Source organism: Hipposideros armiger, unplaced genomic scaffold, assembly GCF_001890085.2.
Source record: "Hipposideros armiger isolate ML-2016 unplaced genomic scaffold, ASM189008v1 scaffold_138, whole genome shotgun sequence".
NCBI lineage: Eukaryota > Metazoa > Chordata > Mammalia > Chiroptera > Hipposideridae > Hipposideros > Hipposideros armiger.
This window is the reverse complement of record NW_017731488.1, coordinates 2,215,739-2,236,653: the sequence shown is the minus strand read 5'-3', so window position 1 is coordinate 2,236,653 and position 20,915 is coordinate 2,215,739. Positions and strand designations below refer to the sequence as shown.

The following is a 20,915-nucleotide window of genomic DNA, read 5'->3' as shown; positions in this document are numbered from 1 at the left end:
GGCAGTGTCACTGGCCCTCATATGTGGGATCCGAACCGGGGCCCTCTGGCATCCCAAGCGAGTTCTTAACCATCGCGCCACTCGGCCAGCCCCATACTACCAATTTTAAAATGCGAATGACTTCTTATATTTTAACAAGGACTTTGGGTATTTATTTCAGAGAATATTCACAATCAATTTTTAGGTATAAGATATTCTTAAATCTTCAGTTACCTTATTATTTTTTAAAAACTTGCTGCATATTTTAATAAAATATATCAATGGAACTATCACCTGATATGACTAAAAAAGAACTAGAGATGGCCAGATATACCCCATCCCAATTTAATCAAAGAAAATGAGAAAATAACTGCATCTTGGGTATAATGAGATAATTAGAGCTACCACTTTCACATGCATTGATTGTTGTCTGGTGGTTTATTTTATAAGCCTCTACGGTTACACAGCACAGAGGCTTCTTTAACATGGTCAACTAAGTATAGTTAAATTCGATAGCTCCCTTGTTTACTTTTGTTTCATTTGACTTTTTTTTTTAGATATTTAAGCACGGTAGAGTCAATAATATTTTGCCCTTATCCTTCAAGATATATTTTAAATGAGGGCAAGAGTTAATGTCTTGGGCCGGCTGAGTGGCGCGTTGGTTAAGAGTTGGCTTGGGACGCCAACTCTGAGCAGCAGGGTCCTGGTTCGGATCCCACATATGAGGGCCAGTGACGCTGCGCCCTCTACAGCTAAGATGGTGAACAACAGCTCCACCTGGAGCTGGGCTGTCGTGAGTTGCCCAGTGGGGCTGGCCAGCAGCTGGTGTGAGTTTCTGTGAGCTGCCCTGAGCCACCGTCCAATGGCCAGCGAGCAACTGCCTCACCAGGGAAGAGCGCAATGATAATACCAACATGGGCCAGTGAAGCCACGTCCTCCACAACTAGACTGAAGAACAAAAGGACAGCAACTTGTCTGTTCCCTTTCCCCGATTCCCCAATAATATCTTTGAAAAAAAAGAGTTAATGTCTTCACCAACAGGACTATTTAAAGTCTACTCCAGACCTAAAAGTCAATATTAATTCCCATTGAAATGTAATTAATTATACTGATTTAATAAATATGACTTTGATATATGTGAAAAAATAATATGGATTGATCATTTGACTTAATTTTTTTCAGGAGCTGTTAAAGCATTAAATGACCAGGGAAGTTTTTGCAAATGAAAGAATGTTAAATTTAACTTTTATTTTGTTACTTGTACTAACATTATTTACCAAGAAATTAATTTCTAAAATGATCACAGATATCAATAAAATGTATTTCAAAAGCGAAACAAACAACAAAAAGAGGTACAGTGCCTTCTTGGGATTTTTTGAAAGTGTCACATCTGCCAACTAATCAAGCCTGGTCCGTACCACCTATTCCTGCACTCAGCTGTCCTCTCTGTAGAAGGTCAAAGACCATCTTATGTACTGTTGAATTACCAGGGCCTAATACAGGAACTGGTACATGGTAGATTCCATCCTGCTTTTGAATGAATAAATGATAGCACGAACACTGCTGCCTATATCCACCCTCTACGAGAAAGGGGGAGTTTATGAGGTTAGAAATACTTAATGCTCAGGCTATCATATGGATACATTTAATCCTAATTCTGAAATTGAATACCTCTTTCCCATTCTGCAGAAGAAAGGGGATTTAGGACCAGCTGGCCAAGGCCCAGGAACTCTCCTTGGAACAAGAGTCATAGAGTCCCTGTGTTGAAGCAGAGATCATCTGGTAAAACTCATTTTACATATGGGGGAACTAAGAACCATGGAGAATAAAGTGATTTTTCATACATTCACCCCCATTCCTCGTAAAACGCTAAAGCTTTGTGGTCAGATTACACAGAAAAGGAGTCAGACAAAGTAGGAGAATTCCATGCGATTTATTGGCCATACCCTCTGCCCCCTGCCCCTACAATATTGAGCAGCTCAATCCTGCCTTGGAAAAGTTCCAGACAAAGATGTGGGGGGAAGTTGGGATGAGGAAGCACAGCATGAGGCTCAGAGTCCACACTCCTTACCACTCAGTAGTTGCCCCTTTCTAAATCTTCCTTCACCCTACCCTTGCCTCAGGCAACTAAACTAGAGGTCAAAGGCTAGAGTTGGGGGAGGTATTAGCGGATTTTATCCCAGCATCCAGCTTATCACCATCAGAAGAAAGATAGCCATCCAGGCTCCTGCAAAAAAGAAAGAAATTATTATTTATTTTTTTTTAAAGAAACAAATGAAATGCACTCTCTAGTTCAATGTGAACCCCACTCAACCCCCCTCACTTGTTACCTCTCTGCCCCTATAATCTTGAAATTTAAACTCCTACTCTAAAACTTTTCTGGATAGTCTCAGGTTCTGATGAGATATAAAACTCAAATTATTGTGGATGTAAAGGGAGTTCTAAGTAACCTCACAGGTGATCTGATCATAAATACCTAACTGGTGAGGTCCTGATGGGTAGTCAGGCCCCAGACATACAACTTCTTTAGTAAAAACTTTCTCTTGGCCTTCAGTAAGCCCTGTTTTGATGCATCTAGGTTAGCACACCTTTGAAATAGGTGGTAACCACTCTCAAGAGCACATAACCTTGTTAACTATCCCATAATGCAATCCCTGCTTTACTTTCTCCCACCTTCATTTAATCTTCCTTAAATTCCCTCCTTAATTTCAAATGCATAAAAGAAACTGCAAAAATGTAATTCTCCAAAGCATTTGAGATCTTGCTTCCCAGCAACTGTCATCAGTTTTGGCTCAAAGAAAATCATAAAAATTCTCTACTGGTTTGGATGTTCTTACCTCGACACTATAACTACCAACAACCCCACAATGACAACTCTGCCACATACTGCTAAGGTAACTGACTTCTCCCAAGTCACAGAGCTGAACAGAAACAGGATCTAAGACCAGTGCATGCCAGAACCCATTGTGCACCCTCATCAGAACTTCATCACAGCAATCCCTGTGTACCAAGCTGCCCAACTCCTGCTGCTGGAGGCACTGGACTCTGAAACACAGAAAGAAAGATTGAGCTTGAGGGGGCATCCTGACAGGGCCTGGTCTGAGTCAGTTGTGTGCAGGCTGACATATAGACCCTGACCTCGGACAAGGTCCGGACCCACAAGTGGGCTGCTGACTCACAGACCCTGGCCTCAGATATAACAAACCTTGACTCCGGAGCCTGCTGCGTAGGTGCCGGACTTTAGGGACATAAGCCCTTGAGATAAGCATGATTCACAGTCGTGGGAGGGCGCATGTCAACTCCGTGTACTCTCCTCCCCCAAAACCTCTATATAATGGTTGCTATTGCTGAATAAAGCTAGCAGGCTAGCTAGCTGGTTCCTCCTCATGTTGGCTCTGCATGCTTTCTTTTCCCTGGGCATCTCACCGCCGAAAGGCCCCCAGCAACCCCCCAATGATGACACATCCTGACAGGACAAGGCCAGCATGCTCCCATCATTTCATCAAGACTGGGCAGAAGGGCTGGGCCCTTATTGACGCTGGGAATCAGAGGGGTGTGATGATGAACTATCTGCAGACTTACTAAGGAGATAGGCTTTCCCTTGAGGGTGGGAGCTTGGGAGGACTGGTGGAACAGAAAAATGAGCTCGACTGTTCCAGACTAGCAAGGAGGAATTACAAAAAGCACGCTGGACACGGGACAGACAGACTGGGAGGAGAGTGATCTGGTGTGGCAGGAAAGGTGAGAATGGGAGGAGAGAAGCAGAGACAATTCAGACTAGTTTAATGAGTCAGAAAAGGCCCAGGTAGGCCGGTCGAGTGGCTCAGTTGGTTAAAAGTTGGCTTAAGAGCACGAGCTCTGAGCAACAGGGCCGCCGGTTCAATTCCCACATGGGCCAGTAACCCTGTACCTGAGCTGAGCTGTCGCTGAGCTGCCCAACAGGTGGCAGGATGGCTCAGCTGGTGAGAGCACGTGCTCCTAACAAGATTGCCTGTTCCATGGTGAGCTACGCCCACCCACAACTAAGACTGAACTTGGCACCTTGAGCTGAGCTGCCGCCCGGATAGCTCAGTGGATAGGGCATGCACGTTTAACAACAAGGCTGCTGGTTCAACTCCTGTATGGGATGGTGGCTACAACCACCTGCAACTAAAATTGAACACAGCACCTTGAGCTTAGAGGCCACGAGCTGCCCACGGGAAGCCAGATGGCGACTGGCGCCTTCCGCAATGAAGATTGAAGAACAACAACTTGGCTGGTCCTCTTCCCCAATTCCCCGACACTGTTCCCCTCCCCCAATTCCCCAATAAAATCTTTTAAAAAAAGAAAAAGAGACTGGGTGAGGAAAGGGGACCTCTTCGGGGCAGAGGGGGAGCCGAGGAGGATATGGGCTTGGGAAGGAGACTTGGATTTAGGAAGGAGTGAGAGGGCATGAAGAAGGGGTAGAAGTAGGGGATTCAGTGAAGGGTCACGGTCTCAGAGCAGGCCAGTGGGAGACTCAGGAAGAGGAGTTAGGGGTGCCCCCCCCCATCAGGGATGATCCAGTTACCGTTTGTTCGGATGGCCCCGAATACCATCCAGCCAGCGCCGCTTTCCAGGTCCTTCCCGAGCTGGGATCTCCCAGGATCCATTCTTCCCAGGAGGATTCTTCTGACTGCACCCGCGGGAGACACAAGCATAAGGGCAGCGAGGTCCCTCCCCATCCCAACCAGGGCGGGCCTTTGCTGGAGACCCCAGATAGCCAATGCAAGTTCACCAATCCACAAGACTTTGGGCTCCAAAATATTGCCGTTTAAGTCAATCACCTCCATAAGCCGAGCCCTCAGCCCCACCCCTGGCAGGGTAGGCCAGTTTCCCTGACTGCCGTCCTCCAGATCCCTCCTTAGTCCTGTCCCCAGAACAACTGCCTAGCTAGGAGTCCGGCTCCCCCACTCCTCTGCTGGCCACCCCGGAGCTGAGGCAAGGAGGCTGCAGCAACAGCCAGGAACACCTCAGGGCTGCTTGCTCACAGGCTGGCACGGGCGTCCTGCCCGCTTGTCACACAGGGTCACTTGGCTGGCCGTGCAGGTAGAGCGTGTTGCTGATTAATCGGAACAGGTTGAAGGCCAGCGTCACCTCCAGAGAGGCCCCGTTGGCCCGAAAACTCCAGAGCAGCCGGTTGCTGACTGGACAGCTGTGGGGAGAGGCAGCGCCTCTCTGTTAGGAGCCCGTGGTGTGGATGGACAAACATTGATTTCTCCTTTTGTTCTTGTCCTGTGTGGTTGTAGATGCTGGGTCGCTTGCTGGGAACTTCACATGCGTTATTTCATTTCATCCTCACATCAATTCTGGGAGGAAGACAATACTTTTGCCCCTTTCTTTTCTTTTTCTTCCTTTTAAAAAACATCTTCTCTCTCCCTCTTTTTATTTCTCCTTCTTCCCTTCTTTGTCCTTGCTATTATTATTTTGATGGTGTGGTGGCAGTAATTCATGATGAGATGACCTTTTATTTTTCTCTCTTATTTTTCCTAAGGCTCCCTCCTTTCAATAAAGTTTGTTTCTTGACAGAGCATAGTTTATCAATGATCATTTATAGCAATAACTGCTCCAAATTGAAAAAGGAAACCTCAGTTACTGCTGGCAATGTAGGGATTGGTGGCAAACTCTTGACGGACATCAAAAATTCTGAACTAAGGAACTCAGAAATAGTGATCTGAAATGTCCACAATATTATTATAGTGACTTTTTTTGAGGTGATAATACCTAAATGTAATCCCTTCACTATAACTGGTACTATTTGGATAGACCTGTGGTGTAGAGTCCATGGGCAGAAGGAAATTTAATTCTCTGAAACTTCTCTAATCCCCTCCTCTGTAAAGTGGGGGAAATAATATGACATTGGGTTGCTTTCAGGAATAAATGAGGTAATGAACGATTCACTGTGCTCTGTGAAGAGTTGTTAATATTAATAAAACACAATCTATTGTAGAAATCAGGAGACCCAGCTCCTTCCCTAGACCATGAGCTATTGAGGATAAGGACTTAGCCTTTCTTTCTCTATGTCCCCAACACTTAGTAAGATCAGCCACAATTGTGTGAACTGAGCCTCAGTTTCTCCATCTATAAAATGGGAACAAAAATATAGCCATCTCATACAGTGTGTTGTGAGGCTTAAATGAGTTAATATATGTGAAGTGATTTGAACAGTGACTTTGTTGTCGGAGAGTGGGCCCTTCTCGGCACGAGGTTCCAGGTCCTTGGCATTTCGAGCAAAGAATTGAACGAGACACTGGAACAAAGTAGTGAAAAAGCAGTTTATTAGAAGAGATAGTACACTTTAAAGAAATAGAAGTGGGCCCGAGCAGTAGGGGATGGCTCAAGGGCCCATTATTAGAAGAGAAATTACATCTCAAAGAGTTTGGAGGGGCCACACGCAAAGGCGAGGCTCAAAAGGCTCAAAAAGGGAGGAAGAAAGGGAACATGACTGGCCCGAACTTGGAGTTTTTATCCCTTTCTCTCTAGAATGGGCTGTTCCCCTCTGGGTGTGGGACCATCTGATTGACAGCTGTGATTGACAAGACGCCATAGTAGAGGGGAGATTTTTTGGGCGGTGCATTCTGTGGGATGGGTAGGAATCCAGAGATCCAATGCCTGCCTCTAACTGCCTGTCTTGTTTTCCCCTTGAGAGACGTGATCCCCATAAAATCTCTATGGAAAGTTGAGGGACAGGAGGTCTTTTCTTCTGTATCTGCTTCCTGCTGGGCAGGGCCATAGAGCTGTCCCTGCCTATTGGGGGATTCATGGAACTCTCACCCTATCTGATCTCAGATGAGAGGAATGGGTCTCGAGATCCACCTGGAAGACAGTGTTGGCTTCTTTGGTTGTGACTGGCAATCTTGTTGGGGTATCATCTGTATCCCCAAGGCCCCTGAATGAGGAAAAAATAGATTTTAATTAATAAATCAGCTCTTATGAAGCCTGTGGCCATTCAGGTGCAATGGGTCACTCAGGTGGTGTCAATTGTCTGGGCCCAGAATGGGTTTGGAAAGAATCCTTAGGCTTAATGGCAGGGAAATGTTAAAACTTATTTAATCTTTGGGTTGGCTTGGGAGATATTGGGAAGTCACAGGTTTTTAAGTAGTTATCTGAAGCAAGGATAGGACATTTTTATGAACAATCTATTGTTTAGGATTAAGAAACTGATTTACAAAACAATCAAGAGCAGGCGGATAGGAGAATTCTAGGATTCAGGCTAGGAGCAATCTTTAGTCCTAGGATTTAGAAACTGATTAGAAGAGTAATCAAAGCCAGGAGCTAAGGAACTAAGAAACTAGGGAGGAGACTTAAGATTTCTATAGGAAAGAAAACTTAAAAGTTTTCATTGGGAGGGGGGGAGCTCCTCGGTTGGCCCACAACAACTTGCATGGAGTAAATGCTATGTCAGTATTACCTATTATTAGCTATTAAATGTAATGCATGTCAAATGTATAGCATAGTGTATAGCATTCTGAATGTCACTTTTGTTTTTGTTTTTTACTTTTATCATTGTAGGCCTTCAATAATTGTTTGAGGAAAGAATAAAAGGCATGAGTCATTTATTGTCTGTAATCTTGGACAGGCCTGAATTTCCCTGTGCCTTAATTTACTCACCTGCAAAATGGGAATAACAATAATAACACTTCATTCAACAAACATTCACCCAGTACTTACTTTCTCCCAGTTTTTATGTACTAGTGTTATGGGTCAACCGAGCCCTCCCCACAGTGTCTTCTCCACCCAGATTAAAACTGTGCTATACTAGCTGTGATAGCTGGGAACATCCCTCAACTTCTCTGAGGCTTAGATTGCTTATCTGTAAAACGAGAACTTCACAAAATTATTGTGAAGATTTAATGAGATAATGCATATAAAAAAAGATTTTGACCCACAGTACATGGTACATGGTACGACATTAATAAATATTGGTTGTGATTATTGTTATTTTAAAGGGTTCAGTAGCCAACAAGTTTGGAAACCAATACCCCTCTCCATCAAAATGGCACCATCTATAAGGGCATTCCCAATCTGATGGGGGAATGGTCATCCCCACCCCCAAAAGACTGGTCTGATGACCAAGACTTGACTCCATTCTGGAGAATTATTCCTCAGCCAGATGGAAATAGTCATGGCTGGTGCCCAATCACTCTTTTCCCAGGCCCTCTCTATGACATACACATACCTCCCCTTCCTATCAGGCAGCCCCTCCCAGCTTGTTTACAGAGAAGCGGAGTCCACAAGTCACCGTCCTTCTCCATCCTGAAAACCAACATGGCGACCCTCCTCTCTCTCGCTGACACTGTGGAGCACCCTGAGAAGGTGCCTTTCCTCAGGATCCAGTGGTGAGTCTTCAGGAAGCAGCTGCTCAGAACCACCTCAATTTTCTGCATCTTGCAGTGCAGGACCACTAACACCCTGGACAGTTCTGAAGGACAAGATCCAGGGCAAGGGCCTCTTGAAGCTTCTGGGATGATGCCATGGGAAGGGCACTAGTTTTAATCTGGGTGGAGAAGACACTGTGGGGGTATCAGCCCAACCCACAATGACTCCCTTAAACAAAGACTCTCCCTCACAGGAGGTGAGACCCCTCTGCCATGATTGCATAAGCTCCCTGGCCTTAGCTGATCCACTCACAATCTCTTTCTCAGGAACTGCCTAAAAGGAGGTGATATAAAAGCTTGAGAGTTGTGAGAAAGCCATTTTCTGCTATGTTGGCCGAGAGACAGGAAAAGCCACTGTGTAGAGAGAGGAACAAAGAAGGTGCAAGTGCCAAACGGGAGAAGCAAGACTGAGAAGAGAGAAAGGCGACTCCCTGGTTCCTGCTACTGTCACAGTTCCAAGTCCTAGTCCTTGGAGAACTGGACTGGAGCCTTGGCCTCCATCACACACCCTTATAATAAACTTGCCTGTTTTCCCTTAGCCAGCCCAGTTGGTTTCTGTTACATGTCTGGCAAGATTATTTTTGGAGATATTAATTTGCTTTGTTCTTTGATTTTCCTCTCAATTCCAACGGGTAGCCTGGACCTTGGGGGGGATTTTGAGGGGCCTAAACTGAAGAAACAGAGCTGAGGGAGGGGAGAGGGAGCTCCTTTGAAGCCACAAGGCAGAGGGGTCAGAATCTTCAAGTCCTCTTCTGGACTTTTTAGTTTCACAAGCCAACAAAATTTGTTTTATTTAGTTTCATATTTTCCAATTTTTAAAACATACAGAGCGTGCCAAAAAATGTATACACATTTTAAGAAAGGAAAAGACTGCATTAAAATTGTAATACTCAGTATATACCGATAACAAAAGATGAATACAAGTCATTGTATACATTTTTTTGGCATCCCTGGTATTTATTTTGCTCAAGCCAATTAGAGTTGGTTTTCTGCCACAGGCACCACAAGGTGTCCTGATAGATGTCAAACACCAGTGCTTTTTGGGTGCTGCCTGAGAAGTTAAAACTTAACCCTCCCCTTGTCTCTGTGCCTGTTCCTTTCACCGTTTCTATTGAATTTGGGATGAACTGCTTAAAAATAATGGAAATACTACTGTAAGACATTTCTGGGCTTCTTTTATCACTTTGAATGTAAAGATATTTTTTCCTTGCCTTTTTAAAAAAGCTCAGTGTTTCTATCTTGGCAGGTGTGTTTGGTCAGAGGGAGGGGCTGCAATTTAAGAGCAGGTGTTTTGTACCAGTGTGTGTTGGTGGGGGTGGGGTGGGGGCAGAGTTTAAGCCAGTCACATACATTCCTGCTGTTGCAATCAATAGTACATTGTGATATGGAGTGCCAAATATTGGGTTTTCGGAAAAGTCATGACGCATTTTTGCAATGAAAAACAGAAAACATACGTCATGATTTTTCCAACAACCCAATAATAACATTAACAAGGGCTAATGCTCCAGCACTAACGCTAGGAAGTAAATGTGCTCTTATTATCCCCAGAAGAAAATGAGGCATAATTCAAGCCCAGAGGCATAATTCTAGTCTTGCAGAGTCCATGTTCTTACTCACAAGGGGAAAAAATTAACCTTAAAATAGCTGTCTCGGCGGTGGAGTGGCGCGTTGGTTAAGAGCTGGCTTGGGACGGCAGAGGACCCAGGTTCAGATCCCACATATGAGGGCCAGTGACACTGCCCTCTACAGCTAAGATGCTGAACAACAGCTCAACCTGGAGTCGCCCGCGACGGCGTAGGCTGCAGCCCCTGCTGCAGTGGGTTGCCATGCAGCCAGCGTGAGTGGCCAGCAGCTGCTGTGAGTGGCCGTCCAGAAGCCTGTGACAGATCTGCCTAGCCTGGGAAGAGCCCAATGATGGTGCCAACTTGGGCCAGTGAAGCAATGTCCTCCACAACTAGACTGAAGAACAAAAGGACAGCAATTTGTCTGTTCCTCTTCCCCCAATTCCCCAGTGCTGTTCCCATCCCCCAATTCCCCAATAAAAATCTTTAAAAAAAAATAGCTGTCTCATTCTCAATGCATGAAAACACAATAAAATATTATGTATTTTCTGTGGAGGGATGCATGTAGCATTACACAAGTGGGCACATAACCCTGGTCTCACCAAGGTTCTTTGTTGACATGAGACAACCCTCTAATGAGCCAGCATCTACTCAGAGTTTGACTAAATGCCCCCTGGGTTGGACGTTGTCCTGGTCACTTGTACCTGCCCAACCCTGCTCAGCTCTCATCTGAATTGCCCTCCTCAGCAACAGGTGTTGCGTAACTGTTCCTCAGCATGAGGATTCTGGGGACAGACACTCTTGGAAAATGCATGCTATAATATACCTTAAAAATCTGACGTTTAAGAGAGTCACAGTGGGGCCAGCTGAGTGGCGCGTTGGTTGAGTTGGCTTGGGATGCCAGCTCTGAGCAGCAGGGCCCTGGTTCGGATCCCACATGAGGGCCAGTGACGCTGCACCCTCTACAGCTAAGATGGTGAACAGGAGCTCCACCTGAAGCTGGGCTGCCGTGAGTCATCGGCGATGGCGTAGGCTGCAGCCCCTGCTGCAGTGGGCTGCCGTGAGCTATGTGAGTGGCTGGCAGCCAGTGTGAGCTGCCACGAGCCGCTGTGAGCGGCCATCCAATGGCTGGTGAGCAACTGCCTCAGCCGGGAAGAGCGCAATGGTAATACCAACATGGGCCAGTGAAGCGATATTCTCCACAACTAGACCAAAGAACAAAAGGACAGCAACTTGTCTGTCCCCTTCCCCAATTCCCCAACGCTGTTCCCCTCCCCCAATTCCCCAATAAAAATTAAAAAAAAAAAGAGAGAGTCACAGTGGACTATGGAATGTTAAATATTAAAGGCTCTGACGAGTCCTGTAATCAAGAAATGATTTTGTGTTAATCCAGTATTTCCCCAATATATTTAACAATAGAACCCTTTTTGTTAGTGTAATGTCTATTGAAATCCCATAGCACTGCGTCCCACAAAATACATTTTGGAAAATACTGGCCCGTAAGTTAAGCACTGCCTAGTTTCGAAGGTAACAGAAGCTTCAACCCAACACTGGATTATCCAATAGACCAGAGCAGGAATGCCAAAGAAACATTTTTTGAAGGAATTTGATATGTAGGAAAGCAGAGTAGTCATTTTAGGAAAATCGGAATTGTGTTCAATTTAAATGTTTTGCGGTTAGAATTATTTCAGCTGTGGAGGACACATGTTTGGGGGACATCATCATTTTTTGGTTCCCAGGACCCAGCTTCCATCCTGCCAGAGGATGGGCCTGGGAATTAGTTGCATTGCCTAGGGGAGGCCCTGTGAATTCAGCCTTTCTATAGTATCTGCCACACTGGTCTTGGCTCAAAAACAAGATTTTTGCCTCAGTTTCCTGGCTTAGTCCTCCAAGCTTTTGCTGGGGCTACAGCCTCTGTTTTTGGTAGATCGTTAGCTCCTTCCCTCAGGAAAGTCCTGGGGGTTGGGGGTTCACAAATTGTCCATTCTGCCTCTGCTATAGACTGAATGTTTGTGTCCCTCCGAAATCCATATGTTAAATCCTAACACCTAATTGGAGGTGGGGCCTTTAGGAGGTGATTAGGTCATGAGGGTGGAGCCCTCATGAATGGGATTAGTGCCCTTATAAAAGGGAGTTCCCTTGCCTCCTCTACCATGTGAGGACACAGAGAGAAGACAGCTGTTTATGAACCAGGAAGTAGGCTCTCACCAGACACCTAATCTGCTGGTGCCCTGATCTTGGACTTCCAGCCTCCAGAACTGTGAGAAATAAATTTCTGTTGTTTATAAGCCAACCAGTGTATAACATTTTGTTATAACAGCCCGAACTTACTAAGCATTCATATACCCGGCTACCTGGCCTCTCACTAGAAATCACCTCTACCCAGATGGACTCTTTAGATGCCAATGTTTTACCATACCTCACGGGTCCTCCCATGTCTGTTGGACACCCTCACCTTCACAGAGTTATGATGTCCACTCTGGTCCCCACCTCTTCTTTGCTGTACTGACATGAGTTCTTCAGACTTACCTGAATGGGCATAGATTGTACATACAGACTCCCTGGCTGCCTGGGTACTCGTCAGATGCGCAGGCTGCTGCTGAAGGATTACTGCTCTGGGTGCGTTTAGGGGAAATTTGACTGGCCCCAGTCACAGCAGCAGATTTTGTTGTCCCTGAGGAGCTGGGGATAAGGGCTGCTGAATGAGCAGTTGTTGTCTCAGGTGACGGGGCTATTGCAGTGCCAGCACTGGGGGCTAATTCCACTGCATGGGAAGGTGTCTGTGTGGTGATGCTGTGATGTGTTTCAGACAGCATGTTCATTGTATGGGCTGTTTCTAGGGTTGGGGTGCAGCTGTAGTTTCCCGTTCCTGAGTCCCAGACATGGCTGTTCTGAGAACAGTTGTCTCTAGGGTGCTCAGGGGTAGTGAAGTGGTGTGGATAACTGCACTGGTTGTCATGGGCAGAGATCCTTTCACATCAGTGATTTTGCTCAATGTTGTTGGGGCTATTGTTGTAGCTGACTTCTCAGGGATAGTGGTTGTCATGGACCCTGATGATGTGACATCATTGTGTGGTATATTTAATGCTGGTGGAGCTGTCATGGTGGCTGACTTCTGAGAGTTAGTGGACACCGATGTTTCCAATCCATTGACTATAGAGCTTGATGCTAATGGGGCTGCAGTTGTATCTCTCTGACTCTGTTTTGGGGTCTCAGCTGAAGTGACCATGCTGGATGAGGCTGTGCTTCCAGCTGTCCCTCCCTGGTCCTTCAATGGAAAAATCATGGAATTTGACAGTGTTGTGCCCTTGGAGGTTGTGGTGATAGTTGTATGTAATCTCTCCTCCTGAGTGCCATGTGTTGGGGTTGTCTGCTTAGTGGACCCAGCCGAGCTGTTGGCTGGTGGTGAAGTTGGAGATGTATCTGGTGTTGTATGGTTCTGGGACTCAGCCATTGCTTGCCTCCTGGTTGTTGGCGAGGTGTTAAGTGGAACTGCAGGGACACTGTCTCTCCCATTGTTGGATAGAGCTGAGGTTGTATCTGAATAGACTATTGTTCTCTTAGGCATGGAGGCTGTTGTACCTGACTCAAACCCCCAGGTTGTAATAATGCCTGTAAAAACAAACAAACAAAAAGAAACCAACACACCTGTTCCCTCCACCAATCCAGAGTTCTTCTCAGATGTTCTCACTTGAATATTCAATGAAAATAATATTAACAACAACTACCAGTGCACGACTGGCTCACATTCGTTCATTTATGTGTCAGCTCTGTGCTAATAGATCTCAGCTGATGCATTCCACGGAGCTCAGATTTAACTAGTGCAGACAACTATGTCCCCTTCTGCTCAATGACTATTCTAGAGGCAGAATCAGCAAAAGACGGAAATCTGTTATCTAATTTGGTCTTTGATTTCTTGATGCCTTTTTTATTTGAGTTTCCTATTGCATTGAACATGACTCTAATATTTAAAGATATAAATTTTTTTTGGTACAATGTGACCCCTGATTGCAAGCCAACAGCTTTGTTTAGTGCAGTAGCAGTCAAGGATAGTTTTGACATCATTCAATCTTTACCTTGCCTGAGTAAGGTGCTGCTCTAATGCACAAGCATTGGCTCACTGAATCCTCACAACCAATCTGAGGTAAGGACTATTGTTTCTACAATATTTATCAGATGAAGAAACTGAGGCTCAGACAGGTAAAGACACCTATGCAAGATCACACAGCCAGGAAGTGGTGGCATTGCATTTGAAACCAGGTCCCTCAGACCCCAGAACCCAGTGTCTCCCCTAATACTCCACACTGTCTCACAAAAACATAGCTTCATTCTCATCGCTGAGCCAGACACTATCTCTAGAGAGAAAGGCTCAGATCAGATGTGCTAAGCTGGATCCCTTGGAAACCTCCCTCTTTCCCCTGGGCAATGGGCAGAAACAGGTCCATCACCTGATGCCCTGTCATTGCATCCTTGGCAGTTGTCAAAGGACTAATTCAGAAAGCTGGAGGTGACCCAGCCCAGGTAACAGACTCATCCTTCCCACAACCTAGTTTGAGGAGGCACTGACCCTTGTCCCCAACCCTGCCCCCACCCCTGTCTGGCACCTGCTCCTTCCACACCCCAGTTTCTTCTAGTTCTGTGCAGAGCAAAGGGGTCACAATAGGGCAGGAGAATTGGCCAGGATGCATGGAAAGAGTAGGGGGATCTAGGCTCTAGACATGGCTCTATTACTTACCTGCTGTGTGACCTTGGGGGAGATCCCACCCCTCTCGGTGCCTCTATGTCCATGTCAGCATAGTGAGAGACTGGGCTCAATATAGGAGGAGCCCTCTAAACTCTAGTGACCAATGGGTGTGTTTGCTATAAAAGTCCAGGCTGAAATGAACAGATGTCTTGCTACAGGAGTCTCAAGTTTTTATTTGCAGGGAGAGATGATTCCACTGGATTTAATTTTATGTTTTTTCCATGTGCTTCCCTATAGAAAAGTCCATCCTTTCCCCGCTGATTTGCCTTGCTACTTCATTATGTATCCAGACCAGTTTCCATGTCCTGTTCTTTCATTCCAATGGTTCACTCACCTATCACTGCACCAACACCACATTATCTTACCGTTACTTTAATGTAAATCTCAGTATCTGGTAGAGTGAACCTCCCATTTTGCTCTTCAAAGTTATCTTGGCTATCGTTGGTCTTTTGTTCTTCTTTACATATACGTATTAGAATCTGCTTATCCAGTTCTACAAAGAATCCTGTTGGGATTTTGATTGGAAGTGTGCCACAATTATAGATTTGGTGAAGGTTGACATCTTTATGATACTGAGGTTTCCTGCTCATATCAGCTCCTTTGAGAACCAATGGAGTGTGGTCTGAGCTCTGAAGTCAGACCTGGGATAGAATCCCAGCTCTGCGATTGAGGACAAATCACTTCATGTTTATGAGCCTCAGTTTCCTCAACTGTAAAAATGGGATGGTAATAATACCCATTTTCCTGATTAAATGAAATAATGCACATGAAGTACTTAGCACAGTGCTTAGCATATAGTAGGTACTCAATAAGTAGAACCTGTTCTTGGTAATAATTATCCCCTCTGCTCCTCTTACAAAAATTGCTATCTGCTTCCTGGGTGCTTTGCCAAGGATACTCCTGTCTCTGGGAAAAGTCATGGACTCATAGGAGTGATGAGCTATGCAATTTCCTGCCACCTCCCAATATCTTCCCCCATACTGTCCTAGGAGCTCAGGGCTGCACTCTGACCTCAGGCTCAACGAGGTTGTCTGCTGGAGTAGGACAGGGGAGGGCAGTAGGGGTCCAAGGCCTTAGGCTCTCAGTTGTAGGCCAGCCTGGGAGCCGCTGAAACCCCAGGCTATTGGCCTGGCCCAGATGGGAAGGATAGACAAAAAGGGGGAGACAGTTGAGATGAAAGGCCAAATGGAGGGAGTAGGACAGACAAAGATAGCTTCCTGGAAGATGTTGGATGAGCAAAGCCTAAAGTCCCTTGGAGGTCATCCTGTCATGTCCCTGCCTCCAAACACATTGGTGCCCCAAGCCTTTCAGACAATTTAGGGGTGGGGGGATGGCTGTGCTCACATTATAGGATCTCCCTGGGGACACTACATTATCTTCCACCACTTTCTTCCCCTCCCTGGCCAGCCAAAAGAAGGGCTGTGAGAGCCCCAGAGAAGATAGATAGAAAGGGTGTATGTGGATACTCACCAGGCAGACTGAAGGCTCCATCCCCAATAAATAGCAGCAGCAGCAAAAGCCACTGGCTACCCATGGCTCTGCTGGTTGATGGTCCTGGAGGGCACTGGGAAGCAGTCCTGGCCTGGACAGGAGAACGACAGTGGCTCCGAGATAGTGAGGCACTGCTGGCACTGGTGCCACCTCTCACCTGCCTGCTGAGTACACCACCCTATCCCCAGTTGTCCAGACTCCTTCTTGGCAGGTCCCAGGGTCTTCTCAGGGCTGGAACCAATACTGATGGGAGGGGGATGGAGGGTGGAGTTTCCCATCAGCTGCAATCAGTGGGCCTCTGGAGATTCCCATTCCAATTGGTGACTATCCCCAGGACCCCTAATTGTCAGTCTTTGCTGAGCATCTGGGAAGAACTCTGGGCCTTCCAGCCTCCCCTCAACTTAACACCAGGGAACCTGAGTCTCAGCGACATGGCTGATCTCATCAGTCTCCAAGCTTCCTGGCTGAGAACTGGTCATTTGGTTTTTGAGCTGGAGATCAATGTAATCCTCTTCCCAGTGCATAGATGGGGAAAATGAGGCCCAGTGACTTCCCCAAGGACAAGAATCCAGGTCTCCTGTCCCCCAAGGCAGCTCTTCCTATCCCCCATGATGGCCTCGGCTTTCTCAGACTCTCGGCATTGCCTATGTTCAGAAACTGCTATGGCTATCAATGGTGTTTGATGTGAAGGTCCCAAAGGGTCCTCACAGGTTGCAAGTTCCCCACCAGACTTCATCAACCTGACCCACAAATTCTTGCTGTCTTCTAGTGAGCTCAGTGCTCCTCGCCTCCAGCAAGCCTGCCAGGACCCACACTTGGCCCAGTCATTCTCCATTGCCCCAGGAAGGAGCTTCCTGTACCTGCATGACTTGGCCAATGGTGACCCCATCAGAATAGGGCTCCCCAAAATGAGGACCAGTCTCCTCCACTTTCAGACAGAGACAGGGGGTACGGCTGTCTCCTGCATCAGACAGGGGCTCCCAACGATGAGGACCAGATTTTCACTCGCAAGATTTAGGACCCTAAGGGCAGAGATTATATCTCTACCATTAAGTCAGAAGTGTTCAGGATATAGATTCTCTCTCCCATTAGACTGGAAACTCTGGAGGGCAGTTAGTGACTCTCCCATCACACAAACAGGCTTTTGAGGAGCAAGGTCTGTCTTGCCCATCAGACCTGGAACAAGGCTGCCCCAAGGGGTTGGATATCCACCGCTCAGACACACTGATCCCAACACAAAACTTTATTATCAATATACAGGTACCTGGCCCCACTGGCCTCACCTTTCTCCTCTTGGTTCTTGGGCCCACTTAGGCTCCGTCTAGCTCTGGCCCAGAGCAGGGGGCGAGGCATGCCCCCCCTTAACCCAAATCCTGGCTGTCTTGGCCAGCAACACCTTCTGTGCTTCTCCTTGCTGTAGGGCTTCCACTCTCATCCAGCATCCTTCTCCACCCTGGCTCCTCTGGACCTGGGGCTCGCAGGCACAGGCCCTAGAGATGCTGCCACCTCCACAGCCCCAGGCATCTGCCCAGGTGTAGGGGAGAGGGTGGGCTCAGGCCAGGCTGAGCCAAGTCATGCTAGGGATGCAGGAAGATGCAGCGGCTGGGTGTGTGTGTGCAGGCCCCTTGGCTCCCATCCTGCCCTCTCAGTGGCTGCTCTTGTGCTTGTTAAGGAGTAAATTTGTGTTAGATTCCTGAACCTGCAAAACCGAGAGGTCTTATTGTCAGTACCCTCCTACCCTGACATGGCAGATGCTCCCTTATCTCCTCCAGCCTCAACAGTGCCCCATTCAGGCCTCCCAGGGAAGTCCCTCATATGTCTACCTCTAGCCTGCCTGGTATCCTCTCTGAGCTTGGGAGCCTAGGCTGTGGACATCCACAAGGCCCATTCCCCACTCCCCTCACCCTCCCATTCTAACTCAGTCAGATTTGTGGGAAGCAGAAACTAATGTGGGTATGTGCCTTTTTCTCCCTAGAAGCTTCCTCCCTCAAGAGAAGGCTGATTTTATGCACCCTCGACAGGACCTGGGTGGTGGTCTTTTGCCATCAGTGGGCCTAAGCATCTGCCACTAATAGGAACTGAGCTGGCTCAAGCCACACTAAGAAAGGGTAGGTTTGAGGGCACTGGAATCAGAAGTGGCTTAATGGGCGGGGCCATGGGAGGGGGCGGGGCATCTCAGAGAAAGAAAGGTAGAACCTAACCCGATTGGCAGGTTGGCGTGACCGATGGGGTTCGTGGTAGCCTAGGGGATCGACCAGATTTCGGAATGGGCAGAAACCTTTACTACTGCGGCAGAGGCTGGTCTGGACAGGGCTGGGCGGCGGGGTGAGCACCGATTGGGTAGGAGAGGGAATATGCACCTTTTCCTTGTTGACAAGAGCAGTGATCAAGTCTTGCTGGCAAGTCACCTCACGGATGTCCATAGAGGACCTGCTCTCCATTGACAAGCTCATTGACAAGTGTCTGTGCATCAGTTCCTCCTCCTGCTCCTGGTTGAAGCGGATGGAGCGTACCTCCTCCACTATCCTGGGGGCGGAGGAGCGAGTGAGTTTCTGGACAGGGAGGAAGGGGCCAGCCCTCCCACCTCTTCCCTGATGTCCACTCCCTTCGTCCTCCGCCTTCACTCTGATAGAGACCCAAGCCGAGCTGTGTGCTCGAGTGAGATGGGAGGAACGTGGAGGTCTGGATGCCAGCTCCTCCACCAACAGGTTGGGAGGACCCTGGGCAAGTCACTTAATCTCTCTGGGCCTCAGGGTTCACATTATAAAATGGTGAGGATGTGAGGCCAGGAGAATCTGAGGCTCTGCTCAGCCCTAACTCACGGAACTCAGGGGTACCCCAGTACCCGCCCTACGTGTTGAGCTCATCTCGGATCTCTTTGTACTGCCTCAAGTTCTCCTGTATTGCCTCCAGCACCAAGCAAAAGTTGTCGCATGTGTTTTCTGAGAGGTTCGACAGGGGACCCCCCATAAGTGGTTCCTGGGGGAGGCCAGACATCTCCAAACGGGCCACCATACAGTGCACCAGTGGCAGCTGGTTGTTTCTGTACTCCTCCTCGACTGTCTGGAGAAGGAGACATGGAGAGGGGACAGAGAGCTCAGCCGGCACCCCCCTCCCCCAGCCCCTTCCCGCTTGGCTTTCGGAAGTACTCCACCCTCCACCTCCCCAACCTTTTGGAAGTTCTACCCTTGAATGAATAATACTGTCGCTAACATTTAGTGAGTTCTTAGTATGTGTCAAATGCTGTTCATTTACCCATGTAGTTCTCATAATAGCCCTATGAGGTAAGTACTATCATGATTCCCATTTTACAGAAGAAGAAATTGAGGCTTAGATTGATTGAATAAATGCCCTAAGGTCACCCAGCTGCTTAGTTTTGAGTTGCCATAGAAACAAGGCATCTAGGCTATCCACACCCCTCAGAAGCCCCAATGGTTGAGTTGGCACTCAAGGTGGGAGATGCTGCCTTCAGGTCTCAGGTTTGGCTTTCTCCAGGCTCTTGAGTGGCAAGCGCACACACATGTACACGTGCGCTCAGGTCAGCATTCATACACATGCTCCCTCTTCTCCCTCTGCCCTCCCCATCTCACTCACCTCACTGAAGTTTATTTGATTCTGCTGCCCCTGCTCTTCTGCTTTCATCATTTGCTCCAGGTTGGTGGTCACCACGATGACCAACAGGTTGATGCCAATGAAAGCACCGATGGTGATGAAAATGGCAAAGTAGAGGGCACCCCCAATCTCCAGTGCGTATTCCCTCGTCTCCATCCTGGAGATGGCAGGCAGGGGCCCTATCACCGCCTGGCCCTTTGAGCCTCAGTTTCCTGATCTATGAAATGGGGAAATTATCTCAAGGCCTACTGGGACTTCTGCTGCCTGACTGTTGCTATGCAGATCTAATGCCTACTCCTAATTGCCACAGCAGCTGCTCTTCACTGAGCACCTGCTGTACTGCCAGACAGTGGGGTCCTCAAGCCAGCCCTGCAAGGTGGGAATTTGTACATCAGCATTGTAAAGTTTAATCTGTTGGCTATAGCCTTTATTCATGTTTTTATTATAAAAAGTAATTCAAGCTCATTATAGAAAGATCAGAAGGAAAATATACAGGAAAAAAATCCCACCTACTGTTAATACCTGTTGTAAATCTTTCATAAAATATTTTCCCAAATAACAGTCCTCTCTCTTTCTCTCTCTCTCTCTCTTTCTCTCTCTCTCTTGCCGTGTGTGTGTGTGTGTGTGTGTGTGTTTGTGTGTGTGTGTGTGTAAACTGTACCAGGCTCTATGCTAACAGATTGATATAGGTTTTCTCTATTGATCCTCACAGCAATCTGACAGTTAATATTGTGTTATAATCCCCAATTGACAGATGAGGAAACTGAGGCTTGGAAAGGAAATGAACTAATCTGCCCAAGGTTGCATGGCTAGTGTGGTGGAGCAAAGACTCAAAAGCCCAGTCCACCTTTACTGTGCACTCGATGCTTTCTCCACTACCTACCTACAACATAATGCATAGTGATAGCAGAATCTCTTTACCTTCTACTCTCACATGGAGGGGTAAAAAGAAATCAGCCAGGGGGACCCACTCCCTGAAGTGGACTGGAAACAAATAGGGTTTAGACTTAATGGGAAATAAGTAAAGAACAGAACTGAGGCAGCCATCTGTAGCCAAAAGTGACCTTGGGCAGCAGGGCTAAGAATGAATGAGATGAGACCCTAAGTTTCTAGGAGGCTAGGCAGTTTGGT

General features: G+C 47.1%; 1 protein-coding gene across 1 annotated transcript in view; it reads right to left on the bottom strand.

The window, feature by feature from the left end:
• Nucleotides 1–17,817: 17,817 nt before the first annotated feature.
• Nucleotides 17,818–20,915, bottom strand: part of CATSPER4 (cation channel sperm associated 4) — a 16,814-nt gene continuing 13,716 nt past the window's right edge. Inside the window, exons 8-11 of the mRNA XM_019650117.1 lie at nt 19,767–19,941; nt 19,027–19,235; nt 18,533–18,698; nt 17,818–17,871 (exon numbers count right to left, since the gene is read on the bottom strand). Coding sequence (XP_019505662.1) covers nt 17,818–17,871; nt 18,533–18,698; nt 19,027–19,235; nt 19,767–19,941 — 604 coding nt within the window. The remainder of the gene's footprint in view (nt 17,872–18,532; nt 18,699–19,026; nt 19,236–19,766; nt 19,942–20,915) is intronic.